This window comes from Lontra canadensis, unplaced genomic scaffold (genome assembly GCF_010015895.1).
Source record: "Lontra canadensis isolate GAN:19392208 unplaced genomic scaffold, GSC_riverotter_1.0 scaffold58, whole genome shotgun sequence".
Lineage (NCBI taxonomy): Eukaryota > Metazoa > Chordata > Mammalia > Carnivora > Mustelidae > Lontra > Lontra canadensis.
This window is the reverse complement of record NW_022631052.1, coordinates 8519956-8535043: the sequence shown is the minus strand read 5'-3', so window position 1 is coordinate 8535043 and position 15088 is coordinate 8519956. Positions and strand designations below refer to the sequence as shown.

Genomic DNA, 15088 nt, shown 5'->3' with positions numbered 1-15088 from the left:
AAGAAGATAGGAGAAGTAAGGAGATAGGAGAGTAAGACTGGAAAAATAAATAAATAAATAAATAAATAAGGCGAGCCTGCTCATGAAAGAAGAGCCTTTCCTTCCAGACAGAAGCCTAGGAAATGCTCCGGTAGTTTCTAGCCAACAACCTCAAGTGGGGAATAGAGGTGCTTTTTTTTTTCTTTCTCTCATTTTCCCTTTCTGGTCTGATGTCTCTTTGAGTGACACTGGTCGGGCCACAGGTTATGGTAGAAAACAATGTCCCAGATGCTCGAGTCTTTCTATGGGGTAAAACACTGATCAGCCACCTTGTGGGTTAAAAAAAGCAACAGCCTTTTTTATTGATGTGCATTTATTTGATTATTTGTTTAATCAGCCCAGCTGACTGCGTGCCCTCTGATGGTCTGGTCGTCTGTGGTAAAGTACGTCCGGAGGGAAACACCATTGTCTGAGGTTCTAGGTAGAGTGCGGTGCCCAAGAAATAACCTGAGGCTTCTCGTTCTTGTGCAAGAGCCCCAGGTTCTCAGCTGCTGTCTCCGCCTCCTATTGTTGCTGCAACCAATTGCCACGAGCTTAAAACAACACAAAATTTTCTTAATTTTGGAAGGTCAGAAGTTAGGAAGGCTGTGTTCCTTCTGGAGCCTCCAGGGGAGAACTAACTCCGTGCCTTCTCCAGCTTCTGGAGGCCACCGTGCTCCTTGGCTCATGGCCCCTTCTCTGTCTTCTGGGTGGGCCACCCCAGCCTTGGTCACACTTTTCTCTAGCAGACCCTCCTGCCTTCCCGGGCCAAGGATCCTGGTGATTATGTCGAACCCCACCCCCACCTTTCCTGGGTTTCTCTGGGCCTCAGGGCCCAGAGCCGTTGGGGAAGTGCATTGATCAGAGTCTGTGGAACTTTCCTTAGGACAGGAGGTGGCCTGATATTACAGGCCTGTTGACCCCTCTCCCCGTCAAAGGTGTCAGTGATGGTGGAAAGGACTAAGAATATGGGCATAAAAAGAGGGACCCGATATGTCTGATAATAAGCTCATTTAGGAAGGGTGGAAGCAGGCGAAGGGGTTAGCGCCATAAGCACGGCCTCATTGACGACATTTTCCTTCACCCAGATTTTGGAATCACTTCACCAGAGCACCGCCACATTTTCCATCGTTTAAGGCCTTTATTTTTAGTTTGGGGTATTTTCTATTGTTTGAAGGTTGCCTTGCAACCCATTTGCCTGCAGGGTTTAAACAATATAGAGTTTCTTTTCTGAGCAGGAACAGTAGCCAAGAGAGACCGCGTATAAACTTTTAAGTCTATTTTCTCAGAGTTCGTACATCAGCAATGGCTTTAAACAGAAGAGCTCACGCCCCCTGGCTTGCCTGTCTCTGGGGGAGGGGAAAAGGGTGGCTTGTGGAGAACATTTTGTGTTCTCTTATCTTTCATACTAGTGGAAGGGGATAAGCACCAGAATAGGAAAACAAAATATCTGGCTATTAATATACCCTAAGTCCTCTAGCACATGGATTGGATTTGTTTATTTGTGAAAGAGAAAGATGCTTCTCTCTGACCGTGGGCTCCCCTGCCAGCTGGAAGGGAACGGTAGGCATAGTGCCCTCCATAAGGTGAAGGGGATAGGGAACCAGGACCTAACTTCCCACTTAGAAGAGAAAACCCTCAGACTTTTCTCCAAAAAAGTTGCTTTTCTGGCTCAACTCGCCTCAAGCCCCAGCAGCGTCACTCAAGGAAATTAAGAAAGAAAGAAAAAATGACAAAGCAGGAGGATTCACCATGAAAGGGCTAGAGAGTGCCCCCACTTTCACACCAGACACGCATGTGGCACCTTCCACATGTCCAACCTGGGGAACCAGAGGACTGGGGAACCTCGTGGGAAGAAAGGACATGCAGGTTCCTCAGGCCGACCACTTAGCTGGCCATGAGCAGGGCAGACACAGGAGTGTCTCCCCCCTCAGAGGATGAGCCCTTAACGAGGAAGACAACCCTGCTGAGCTCAGGTTCGGGGCTACTCTCCTCTAATATGTTCCCTTGGGCCTCTTTGTGGTTTGAAGAAAGCAGTGTCCCAGAGTAGACAGAGTTTTCTGGAGGGACAGATGGCTAATTAATTATAAACCTTCTGGCTGGGAAAAAGCCAGAAGGGAAGAGATTTCTTCTGGGGGCAGGAGCACGCACACGCCTCCGAGCCCCATTCCTGCCGTGTCTTGAACAAGTTTCAGAGCGCCCTTTGACTGCCTCAAGAGGTCTCTGCTTGCCACCCACCAGGGTCAAGCCTTCTCAGGTTCCCGGGAACATTCTGATTAGCCCGGAGTCCCAGGCACACACGGAGAAGAGTTGGACAGGATTGGCAGGGCCTGCCCTCCCCAAGAGCAAACAGGGACAAAGGTCGGTGTACTTAAGGGTGCCCCTCCCAGCCAGGCCAGATGCCCCAGGTTGTCCCCTTGTTGCTACATGATGGAGAAATCTGTCATCTCTGTGCCTGCTGGGTCACCCATTACCCCAGATCCAGTTCCCAGGCAGGGAAGGTTAGGACACCTGAGCAGAAGCAAAGGCTTTGGCATTCAACAGCTCTGAGACAGAAATGCTGTCATGTCTTTACCTGTTCGGTGGAGAACCAGACATGTTACACGTTATGACGCGATCGTGGAAATATGCGTGAAAGGAAGAATTGGTGAGCCAGATCTCCTGCCTGTCTTGGGAACGGGGGCTCTCTGAGAGAACCACAGCTCTTCAGACACTCAGAATTGGAACAAACATTCTTTGTGATGATTTCTCACACTGTATTTCACTGTCCCCTGCCCCCACCCCAGAGCGTTTGAATTTGTCTCTGCTCCAGCTGGGTCTAGGTATCCACCGGGCTTCCCCGTGAGAATCTCAATGTGTTGGAGGTCACTGAGGTCGCCAAGCATAAACCAGTCTGGCACAAATCTGGCGTGAGAGCGAGCAGGGAAAGAAGCTTGGGGCTTTACGAAATCATCACGGCTCCGGCCCGCAGCCCTTCTTGTTTGGGAAGAGAATTAAAACGGGTGTTTGCTTGTTTTCCTTCTCCGGGCCCGGGAACGGTCTTCCGCCAATGGAAGGAGGACACCGCCGCTGAAGTTCACGGACGTGTCCACCTGCATTCTCTCATTTCACTTGCACCTCACACCTGTGAGGGAGACATGACAGACCCCCAGCCTGTGGGTGAGGCCCAAGGCTCAGAGCCACTGCCTGCTACGGTCATTGGTGAATGTGACCTGCCAGGCCCCCTTGTTCTGAGCGCCGAGGAGGAAGAAACAGGAGGGCTGCACTTGCGGACAGGTTTCTTGGAAGCTAGGGCCGTTGTGATTTATGTTCCGCGGGGCCATCTGAGGAAGCTGTTTAGTTTCTGAGGTGATAGATGAGGGCAGAGCACGGGCCGAGGGGTAAGTCAGGACAGTGTTTCTCGTCTGGTCCCCGTCAGGGAGTCCACAGGCCGACTTCTGGGCTGTGTTTATATCATTATTTTTAAGGCACCAACCCCAGCTCAGCAGCTCTAAGCTTTCTCTTCCTTTAGCCATCCTCCATGAGGAAAGGAGCCAAGAGGGAGAGTTTCCCCAACCATTTCCCTCAGGCAACTGATCCCAACTTGAAACCTAAGACCGGTCACCCTGCGGCCCAACTGAAGCCCGGCTAAGCCGCGTGTCTTTAGACCCAGCAGGAAGCCATTCCCTGCTCTTGGATCAAGAACCATCTCCGTGGCCCGGGGGGGCTCTGCTTCCACAGTTTGACCTCAGCGGGGTCAGCTGGCTGCTGGAGCCTGTCAGTAGCGATCCTATAGACTGGAACAGTCAGCAGCAGTTTACTGGAAGTGAGGGGGGAGGGTGCCCAGGATTTGCCTGTTGAATTTGGGGCCTCTTCTTGAAAAGTAGTCTCTTTGGAAAAGGAAGGCGGTAGAGGAGTTCCTACAGCGTTGAAAGAGCCCATCTGTTGCTCTGAGGGGAGCAGTGGTGATCCAGTGCCATGCCCTGCCCCCCACAACTAGGGCTCCTGCTCCTGCCTTCAGAGCCATCCATCATCCTTTGTCCCCGCCAACAGAACTCTGTGGAGGGGCCGTGTGATTAGTGAACCCTGGGGGCCTCCTGGCCACCCACAGGTCACAGGACCCTCCAACGTGATGCTCTGGCAAGACTTTGGTTCCATTCTGCCTGCCTGTGTCTGTCCCAGACGACACACATCAGCTTTGCTCCACTCGGCGATGCCGAATTACCCTCTCTGGCAACCGGCACCAGCAATCCCCTCCCAGTGTCCTGATATCCCCTGGTTAATAAGCAGCTCACATAAAGACACCAAGGACTGTTGCAAGAGGGGGAGAAAGGCTGAGGTTCCCTGAATACAGGCCAGAAAGCCCTGGACTTGGCCCAGGAGATTGGTGGCGGTTTCTGTTCTCTGCCCTTTGGTAGCCTTCCTCACGGCTTACAGAAGGAAGAGAAGCCTGAATGCCTCATCTCAAGCTGGGGTGGGCCATGAGGCCACGAGGTATTTATTAATCAATGGGAGACTCTTGCTGAAGCCTGAGGTCCCTTCCTGGAGGATTCCTGTCCTCTCTAGAAGAGAATAAATTTCTGCCCTTTGTTCTTTCAAACCTATTTCTAGAAGGGTCCTAGGTCCCTGTTAATTAAACCACTAATCATTCACTGCCCTCTCCCCTGTCTTTCTGAGCTGCCCAGATGGCACTCTTCCCACAAACCACCCCCACCTTCCGTACTGTTTTATCCCCTGGAGTTTGGAGATGTCCTTGAGATGTCCCTGTGGAAGGAACTAGTGGGGAGCGTGTGCCAGACACCCCCCCCTTATTGTCAGTCCGGGCTGAATCCAACCCACAAGGGGAGCTGGGGCGCTCTCCCTGGGACTGCCCACTGTCAAGGTCCTGGTCACCTTTAAAGCCTCCTGCAGGGATCCCCACTGCCAACAGAGCCTTTTGCTGAGGCCCAGCACTGTGACATTTTAGACTTGGAAATCCCTAGACAAATATGTCTCACTTAATCCTCACCGAGCTGGCCCCCAGTGGGGACGCATTTGGCCAAACTTATCAAGTACCACTAGTTCTTGCAGCAAACATTCCCTTTGTTCCAGGCATTGTGTTCGGGGCTGGGAATGCAGGACAAACAAGGTAAGGTCCCTGTCCTTGAAAAGCCACTAGACTGTCGGAGGAGACACACGCTATGGGCCTCTCTTACTGGGAATGCCTCCGACTCAGCACTCCTCTACCTTTCCAGGCTCAGGATGACCCTGCTCTCTGCCATTTACCAGCCCCGTGACTTCAGCTTAATTGCTTACCCTAAGCCTCAGGTTGCTTATCTGTAAAGTGGGGCCATTAATGGTATCTATCTCATAGAGACATTGCGAGGATTAAATAGAACCACTTCTGTTTAAGGCACCTAGAGCTAAATACATACTGACGGTTATCATTTTCCCCCTTGAGGTCACGTGTGCTGGGGGGCGTGGCAGAAGCGGCCCAGCTGGGTTTGAGTCCCAGCTTCCAGGCAAAAATGATTCTCCCGAATCATTTTTGATTCAGGAGACCCGAATGTGAAAGTACCCGTCTGTGAAAGTACCTAAAGGCTGACGTCTGTGAAAGTACCTAATACATAGCAGGAGCTGCCCACATGTTAGCTTCTTGGAACTTCTTAAGGATCTGAAGACCCTACCTCTCCAGGAAGCCAGAAGGGACTCAGAGAGAAGCCAGCACCTCCCTTAGGAGATGTCCCCCGTTCTCCCAGTTAATACTCAAGGCTTGACCCTCCCTGATTCGGTTCTCATGCCCTCAGAGAGGCGTGCTCCGTGATCAAGTGTTCCCTCCCTCTGTCCTCTGCGCTTCTGTACTAAGTACCTGGAGGCCCTTGTCCTGTCCACACTCAGGCACCACTCGGCCTGAGATAGCCATTCAGCTGCTCTAATCTCCCCTCCAGCTCCAGCTCCCCCCTCCGCAGCCCCTACTTCATCCCTCGTTCCCCTAACCCCTTAATCAAATTAAGGGAAAGAAGAGCGTTTAGATAGGGTTACTAAATATATTTCTGTTCAGGGAAGGGAGAAAAAAGGAAGAGGTGGGTGGGGGGGCGGGGAGGCAGAGTGTGAAATTCCTTAACGGAATGTGCTCTGAGAGCCTCCTTTCTCTCGAATGAGCCCTGAATCACCTATCGGGTGGAGTTTTCTCTCCGGCAAAGTGCTTTCACAAACATTATCTCATTACGATGCAGGCCTGGTGGCAGGGTGCCCACTCCCCGGAAAGGTCTGCCGAGGCCATTGTGCCTCACGAGCCGGGCTGACCCTGGTCTATATATCTCACAAGACACCCTGGCCCCATAGGGGTGACTCGGCCTTCCGTGGGGGCATGACACCAACGGCGGGGCCGCTCACGGCTGGAGGTCACAGTTTTCCCTTCTGTGTTCCACACGCACACACCCCCTCCCCAGATCCGGAATCTTCTGAACATTTTTGCTTTTCGAAAACTGTAAAGCGCCAACTGTAGAAACCTTTGACAATGTCCTAACGTATCAAGGGGAGAACGAAAGTCCCCCACAGTCCACAGCTCAATTCCTGGTGAAATTTTGAGGTGGCTTCTGAAGCGTGTCTGAATTACACCCACTTATTTGAGTGTGTGTCTGTGCATTTGTGCAAGAGGAACCGTATGCACACCTATTGTTTGTGTTCAGCTTTTATACTGAACGTGTTTTTGTGTTCCACTTTGTCAGAAATCCCTCTGACATAATACTTTAAAATAGCACAAACTGGGGTGCTGGGGCGGCTCAGTCTGTTAAACGTCTGCCTTCAACTCGGGTCATGATCCCAGGGTCCTGGGATCGAGCCCTGCATCAGGCTCCCTGCTCTGCTTCTCCCTCTCTGTGCTCTCTCTCTCTCTCTCAAGTAAGTAAAATCTTAAAAAGTAAAAATAAATAAAAATAAAATAGCACAAATTCAGATTTTTTTCCCCCTTATTGAAAAAGAAGACATGTCCATTTCGAAATATCATTGTTCACACTGATTGAGTCCTATAAGGCCGGGGACCCTGCTCAGCACTTTACACCCAGGATCACACTTAATTCTCACAGCAACTGTCCCTGGTAATTGCTGACAAACTCATTTTACAGAGAAGGGAGAGAAGCCTCAGGTGAAGGCGCTCCTCCCGGCCAGCAAAGGGATTTCACACACACTGTTTCATCAAACTGCCTACACCACTGGCCTTATCTGATGACGACATAATGTTCTTTAATATGGGTTTGCGGTGATTAACCATTCCCTTTTGTTGGGCATTTAAAGGTTTGGGGTTGTAGTTTTTCGTTTGTTTTTTTTTAAGATTTTATTTATTTGACGGACAGGGATCATAAGTAGGCAGAGCGGCAGGCAGAGAGAGAGGGGGAGGCAGAGAGAGAGGGGGACAGAGAGAGGGGGGAGGCAGAGAGAGGGGGAGGCAGAGACAGAGGGGGAAGCAGGTTCCCTGCCGAGCAGAGAGCCCGATGAGGGGCTCGATCCCAGGACCCTGATATCATGACCTGAGCCGAAGGCAGAGGCTTTAATCCACTGAGCCACCCAGGCGCCCCAAGATTGTAGTTTTTTTAGCAATGATTATCTTTGCATGAAATCATCTTTGTTCACATCTCCTGCTATTTCTTTAGGATGATTTCCTAGAAGTGACATTACTGACTCATCCTTTTTCAAAGTCTTGTCACTTATTACCAAGCGCCTTTCCGGAAAGGCAGAGGGCACTCCCCGCGCGCCTAAGATCCTCTTTGGGAGGCTCTCCGTGTGGTCGCTGGAAGGTGTGTCTCTTTGACTGGGTTTAGGTCTCTGGGATCACCAGTGAGGTTGAACTTCCCTCTCAAACACCGATTAGTGGTCCCTAAGAGTGGCCCGTCACTCTTGCTGTCACTTCTTTCTCGCTCTTGCTCCCTATTGCTGCAGATTTTGCATTTCAGTCCGGACCCAGATAATTCAGGGGTGCATTAGCGAGGAAAATTGTCTCGCAGTCAACGTACCAAGCAGAACTTTGTTCTTCTCGAGGACCTGCGTCCGCATTCCGACCCCTCACCTCAGCCCCTGCCACGCACCACTGCCCCACCTCAGAAGAAAGGTCGGGGTTAAGATTGCCTTCACCGAAACTCAGTCTGCAAGTTCAGGCCCTTCTGGAAACAGAGTTGGTGTGTTTTTTTTTGGTTTTTTTTTTTTTTTTTCAGGAAGTAGCTGAGCCACACACAGCCAGAGGGCCCATGCGTCCTGCTTTCTCTGCCCAGAGAAGTTTCCATTCCTTTTGTTCTCATGGGAGGTGAGAAAGGGAGGAGGGCCAGAAGAAGAAACCCGACTTCTCGTGAGCCCCCATGTCCTGAGCTTTGTGACAGGGACCCCGGTCTTTGGAGAGCCTGCAGGCCTCTGAGTTCGACAGGAAAGCATCGTCACCTCCCATAGGTTGTGTAACCCCCTTCCTCCGGGACAGAAGGTGCAGCCAGGCTCTGAGGACAGGCAGGCGCTCGCTGCTTAGTCACGTGCAGCGTTGGAGTCCAGAGGGATTTGCACGAGTTCCTCACCTCAGACTCCAGCCTGAAACGCCGTGACGGTGTGTCCACCTGCCTGCTGCTCTGGGATCACCTAACACTTCCTCTGGCGTTCAGTCTGGGCTGTCCTCTGACTGTCATTGAAGAACTCAGGAATCTCCCTTTCGGGGGACTCCCTCCTCCGCCTGGCGCCAGCTTTTAGCTCTCATTTCCCTACCCCTCACCACCACTTAGGATCCTTGGCTCAGGTTGTTGGATGTCCAGTTCCCTCAGGTTTTGCCTGCGTGGAGCCAGAGGTTTCAAATCCCTGCAGGTAGGGGAAGTAAAAAAAAAAAAAAAAAAAATGCAGGCATCTGGCCTGAGGACTGGACCATAGACCTTTCCTCAGACTTTTTTTTTTTTTTTTCCTCAGACGCTTGACGTACATAACTCCTATGTGGGTTCACATCAAAATCTGGTCTTTGGCTTTATTCCCTATTTGGAGTCGTGTTCCCAAAGCCCCTCTTGTGTTATTTCAGCATATCCGAGCCCCAGGATACAGGTGGGGGTGCTCCACACCATGAAAATGTTGGCACTTGTGAAGCGACAGGAATAATGAAATGCCTCAGAAAACTAAAGATGGCACCTGCTTATGCGGGTAGAGCTTCAATAATGTCACCAACTATATTGTTTGGGTGGAGCAGCCATTAGGGTTAGGGAAACAAAGACCCAGAAGTCACACTTCTGACCCTTGCAGGGTCATCACAAAAAAGCACATCACATACAGACCAAGCTGATCTGTAGGCCAGGAGAGTAGTCACCCACAGTGTTGTATGAATTCACAGGAGGGAGCCCTCACACGTCTGAGGAAGCCAGGAAGTCTTCACAGAAGCAGCTCTCCAGCCTGGATCTTGAAGGCAAGATATAAGACTTGACAAGTGGCCCCCCTGGAGGAGAACATCTCACTCAGGGATGTAGGCAACAAGGTAAGACTCACAGGTGGAAATTGCGAGATCATTCTAGCAGCTCCAGGACCCACGTGAGGGGTTCTGCCTCAGTCAGGGCTCCCAGAGAAACAGAACCAGGAGGAGATATGTAGTGAGAACTGGCTTATGTGATTGTAGGGGCTGGCCAGGAAAATGTGAAACCCCTAGGGCAGGCCACCAGGAAGGGCAGGCAGGAAGGAAACTTTCCAGCAGGAACAGAAGCTGCTGTCCAGGCAGGATTTCTGCTTCCCCATGTCAGCCTTAGCTCTCTCTGAAGGTCCTTCAACTGCTTGGATCAAATTATCCAGAACAAATTTATTTGAAGTCAATGGATGTTCTTTTTCAGCTTTATTGAGGTATAATTGACAAAATTTTAAGATATTTTAATTGTACATCATGATGATTTGATTTGTGTGTATATTGTGAAAGGGTTTCTCCCATCTAGTTAATTAACACATCCATCAACTCACACCTCATATTACGCATTTAACTTGTACTCTCAGCAAATGTCAATGACACGGTATAGTGTTATCCACTATAATGTTATACATCATATCCTCAGATTGGCATTATTCATCTTTTTTTATTAAAAAATATTTTTATTTATTTGAGAGAGAGATCACAAGCAGGGGGAAAGGGTAGAGGGAGAAGCAGGTTCCCCACGAAGCAGGGATCCCCATGCAGGACTCGATTCCAGGACCCTGGGATCATGATCTGAGCCAAAGGCAGATGCTTAACTGACTGAGCCACCCAGGCGTCCCTGGCATTATTCATCCTACAATTGAAAGTTTGCGCCCTTTTACCAACCTCTCCCCATTTGTCCTACCCTCAGCCCCTTATTCTCTGCGGTGTCTTTGAGTTTGACATTTTCTTAGATTCCACATATAAGTGAGATCATGCAGTATTCGTCTTAATCTGACTTATTTCACTTAGCGTAAAGCCCTCAAGTCACATCCATATCGTTGTAAATGTCAGGTTTCCTTCTTTCTCATGGCTGAATAATATTCCATTATCATTCCAATACCATTACCAACGGTGCTGGATAATAATGCTCTCCAATAAAATTATCCAGTAACATTCCACTACCATTCCATTTTCATTTCAACTGTCTCACCTTCATCTACCAATGGACACGTCTGTTGCTTCCATACCTTGCCTTTTATGAATAATGCTGCAATGAACATGGGAGTGCAGAACTCTCAATACCCTTTTTTCATTTCCTTTGGATATATGCTCAAAACAGGATTGCTGGATCATATGGTAGTTAGTTCTATTTTTAATTTTTTCAGAAACCTCCGCACTGTTTTCCACAGTGGCTGTACCAATTTACATTCCCATCAGCAGCGCACAAGGGTTCCCTTTCCTCCACGTCCTTGCCAACACTTATCTCTTGTCTTTTTTTTATGACAGTCATTCTAACAGATGTGAGGTGATAATTCATTATGCTTTTGATTTGCATTTCCCTGATGATTAGTGATTTTTGGCACATTTTCATGTACCTGTTGGCCATGTCTCTTTGAAAAAGGTCTACTCGGTTCCTTTGCCCATTTTTTGATTGGATTGTTTCGGGTTTTGCTATTGAGTTGTGTAAGTTCTTTGTTTGTGTGGATATTAACCCTTTATCAGATAGATGGTTTGCAAATAGTTTCTCCCATCCCATAGATCGCTTTTCGTTTTGTTGATGGTTTCCATTGCTATGCAGAAGCTCTTTAGTTTGATGTAGTTCCACTTGTTTATTTTTGCTTTTTTTTTTAAGATTTTATTTATTTATTTGACAGAGAGAGAGAGAGATCACAAGTAGGCAGAGAGGCAGGCAGAGGGGAAGGGGAAGCAGGCTCCCTGCTGAGCAGAGAGCCTGATGTGGGGCTTGATCCCAGGACCCTGAGATCATGACCTGAGCCGAAGGCAGAGGCTTTAACCCACTGAGCCACACAGGCACCCCTCTTTTTGCTTTTGTTGTCTTTGTCAAGACTGATGTCAAGGAGCTCACCCCTTATGTTTTCTTCTAGGAGTTTTATGGCTTCAGGTCTTAAATATAAGTCCTTAATCCATTTTTAGTTTATTTTCAGAGATGGTATGACAGAAGGGTCCAGTTTCATTCTTTTGCACGTGAATGTCCAGTTTTCCCAACATCATTTTTTGAAGAGACTATCCTTTCCCGATTGTATATTCTTGGCCCCTTTGTTGTAAATGAGTAGATCCTTTTTTTTTTTTTTAAGATTTTATTTATTTATTTGACAGACAGAGATCACAAGTAGGCAGAGAGACAGGCAGAGAGAGAGGAGGAAGCAGGCTCCCTGCCGAGCAGAGAGCCCGATGCGGGGCTCGATCCCAGGACCCTGGGATCATGACCTGAGCCCAAGGCACAGGCTTTAACCCACTGAACCACCCAGGCGCCCCAATGAGTAGATCCTTTATGTGTGGATTTATTTCTGGGCTCTCTATTCTATTCCATTGGTCTATGTGTCTGTTTTTATGCCAATAGAATACTATGTTGATTACTTTAGCTTTGTACTGTAGTTCAAAATCAGGAAGTATGATGTCAATCACATCCACAAAATACCCTCACAGCAATAACTCAATTCGATCAAATAACTGGAGACTACAGTCTAACCACGTTAACACATAAAACTGAACATCACAGATAGTGATCAGAAATGAGAATGGAAAAAGGGAATGAGGTCAACATGGTTTTTCAAATCCTGAGACTCACATACGTGAGTAAATTTATAATTTACTTCCCATGAAGTCAGATTTCCATTATCTTTCCATAGTCCCAAATTCTCCAACTGGGCAACTCTTTAGTGGAATCTTAGTATCTAGAGAAGGAAATTAGGTTCATCATGATCCCTTTTTAGAACTACAACCTCATTTTTTCAAGGCTAAATCAGATAGAGTAGTTAATATGTACAGGTTCCAGCCTACCCATGTTCCCAACAGACAGAGTACCAGTAAGCACTTGGCCTGAGAATTTATGGTTAAGGAGGAAGACTATTTTGAAGTTTTCTCTCCTCTCTCTTCCACTCTATCTCTACTGCAGCTGAGGTTCTAGAGGGCAAGAATAATGTTTGAAAGTATTGTGTCTCCTTTTATCCCTGCTACCCTTCTCCAAAAGTCTAAGGTAGACCTCTCCACACCAACAGGTCACATCTACAGCTGAAGCCAACTGAATCAGGCACAAGTGGGAAGCTGACCCTGGTTAGATGATTTGGGATTTACCATCTCAGGACTGGCAATGAGGCCACCTGCCCATTAGTGGGGTGGTCTTCCAGAAAGAGAAATAGATGATAACTTTCTGGTCTGATATGGAGCTGATGTAGAAGATCTGAGGAAGGACTCCATCCCTCTGTGACTTGAACTGAATCACACATGACTCTGGGCCTTGCCGTTTAAGAGGTCAGCGCTAGCCAACCCTTAGAGCCCCAGGTGACCCTGAGGAACAATGCGGAGGAAGCTTCTACTAAAAGTTGAGATTTGTATACCTGGGCTTCTGAGAGCTCATTCCCTCTACTGCGGTAACCTCAAGAGCAAGCGAGATGACAGAATGAGGCTGACAAACTCCTTCTGACAGTTACGTCTGCCTTCCTGGAAGAAAGCGGAGGAAAAATAAGAAACAAGTGGCAATGCTTCCCAGATTTAGAAAGCAAAAAATAGCTGATACGGAGTCTGAGATGGTTTGGTCACTGGGACCTTGGGTCCTGCGCCTGAGCCCTGCTCCATCTGGAATCACTCTAGGAGACCTAACCCTCGTAGGCAGAATGAGGTGAAGCTTCAGTCGAATGAACAGAGTGAAGGGTGGGCCTCACCAAACTTGGTGGGGTGAAGCAGGAGGGTACATCAAGGATCCGAATGAGGTGGGGCACCATGGCTGGTGGGAATGTAAGATGGAGCAACTGCTATGAAAAACAATATGGAGACTGCTCAAAAGTTTAAAAATAGAACTACCATATGATCCAGCAATTCCACTTTGGGTATATATCCTAAAGAACTGAAAACAGAGCTTGAAGAGATATTTGAGCCCCGTGTTCACTGCCGCGTGTTCATAATAGCCAAGAGATGGAAGCCACCTACATGTTCACCAACAGATGAATGGATAAAAGGATAAAAAAGATGTGGTGTGTACATGCAACAGAATATCATTCAGCCTTAAAAAAAAAATAAGGAAATCCTGTCATATGCTACAATGTGGATGAACCTTGAGGACATTATGCTAAGCGAAATAGGCCGATCATAAAAAGACAAAGACCGCATGATTCCACTTATACAAGGCATCTAAAATAGTCAAACTCTTAGAAACAGAAAGTAGAATGGTAGTTTCCAGGGACTGGGAGGCTGGGGAGAGAAGGGGAGTTGCTGTTCAGTTGGCACAGAGTTTCGGTTTTGCAAGATGAAAAAGTTCTAGAGATCTGTTGTGCAACAATGTGTATGTAGTTACTACTACTGGACTGCACACTTAAAAATAGTTAAGATGGCGGCACGCCTGGTTGGTTCAGTTGGTTGGGGGTGGGACTCGATCTCAGCTTAGGTCTTGATCCCAAGGTAGTGAGTTTGAGCCCTGTATTGGGCTCCATGCTGGGTGTGGAGCCTACTTTAAAAAAAAAACAAAAAACAGTTAAGATGGCAAATTTTATGTTGTATTTTCTTTTTTTTTAAGATCTTATTTATTTATTTGACACACAGAGAGAGATCACAAGTAGGCAGAGAGGCAGGCAGAGAGAGGGGGAAGCAGTCTCCCTGCTGAGCAGAGAGCCCAATGCGGGACTAGATTCCAGAACCCTGAGATCATGACCCAAGTCGAAGGTAGAGGCTTAACCCACTGAGCCACCCAGGCACCCCTTTAAGTTATATTTTCAAATGCAATAAAAAAAAAAAAGGAGGTGGAGCACCATAAAATCCAATTATGCATGTGCTAAGGTTCGCTCCATGAGGAAGCTTCAGGTGAAGTTATCTGCTGTGTGGGGGCACCGCCTTGCCAAACCTCATCAAGCCACCCAGTCCACCCAGAACACATTATCTGGAAGACCCAAGGCATCAGCTTCATACATATGGGCCATTTTCCATGATACCCTGAACTGATTTTGTTCTTCCGGTATTTTTACAAATCCATGAAATACTACTACTCTCCAATAATAATAGTAATAACTAGCATTTATGGAAAACTTACAACAAAGGAATTACATTATATATGATGAGTAAGGTGAAAATTAACTACAGTCAAACCAACCCCTGAGAGCCCCTTAAATTGCCCACAAAATACAATATATATATGATTTAGTGTAAACAACCCTCCCATACGGTAGTTCTCAGGCCAACAAAAGTGTTTGAATTATTGAGGTAGCTCAGAGGAAAGAACAAAAGGAAAGTTTATATGCAGATGTCTGGGATTCATAACTATAGGGAGCGGGGCTTGTGAGTGAAAAATTCATGCTGACCCACAGGCTTTACTTGATTCTCTTTTGATATTAAGGCTCTATCAGAAGTCCCACAATTCAGAAATTGTCATCGGCCGGTATCCCCACAGTGCCAGAACCCCATGGCAATGCTGGCTTTGGCTGTCTTCAAGGTAGGAGCAGCCTTCACAGTCTGAAAGAGGAGGTGGGACCTATCACATGGAGATGAGTT

The 15088-nt window shown here is 47.9% G+C and overlaps 1 protein-coding gene across 1 annotated transcript in view; it reads left to right on the top strand.

The window, feature by feature from the left end:
- IFT81 (intraflagellar transport 81) overlaps positions 1-12651 on the top strand; it is a 219413-nt gene extending 206762 nt beyond the window's left edge. The window contains exon 20 of the mRNA XM_032876326.1: positions 12610-12651. Within this exon, the coding sequence (XP_032732217.1) occupies positions 12610-12636 (27 nt within the window). The 3' untranslated portion in view covers positions 12637-12651. The remainder of the gene's footprint in view (positions 1-12609) is intronic.
- Positions 12652-15088: the final 2437 nt, after the last annotated feature.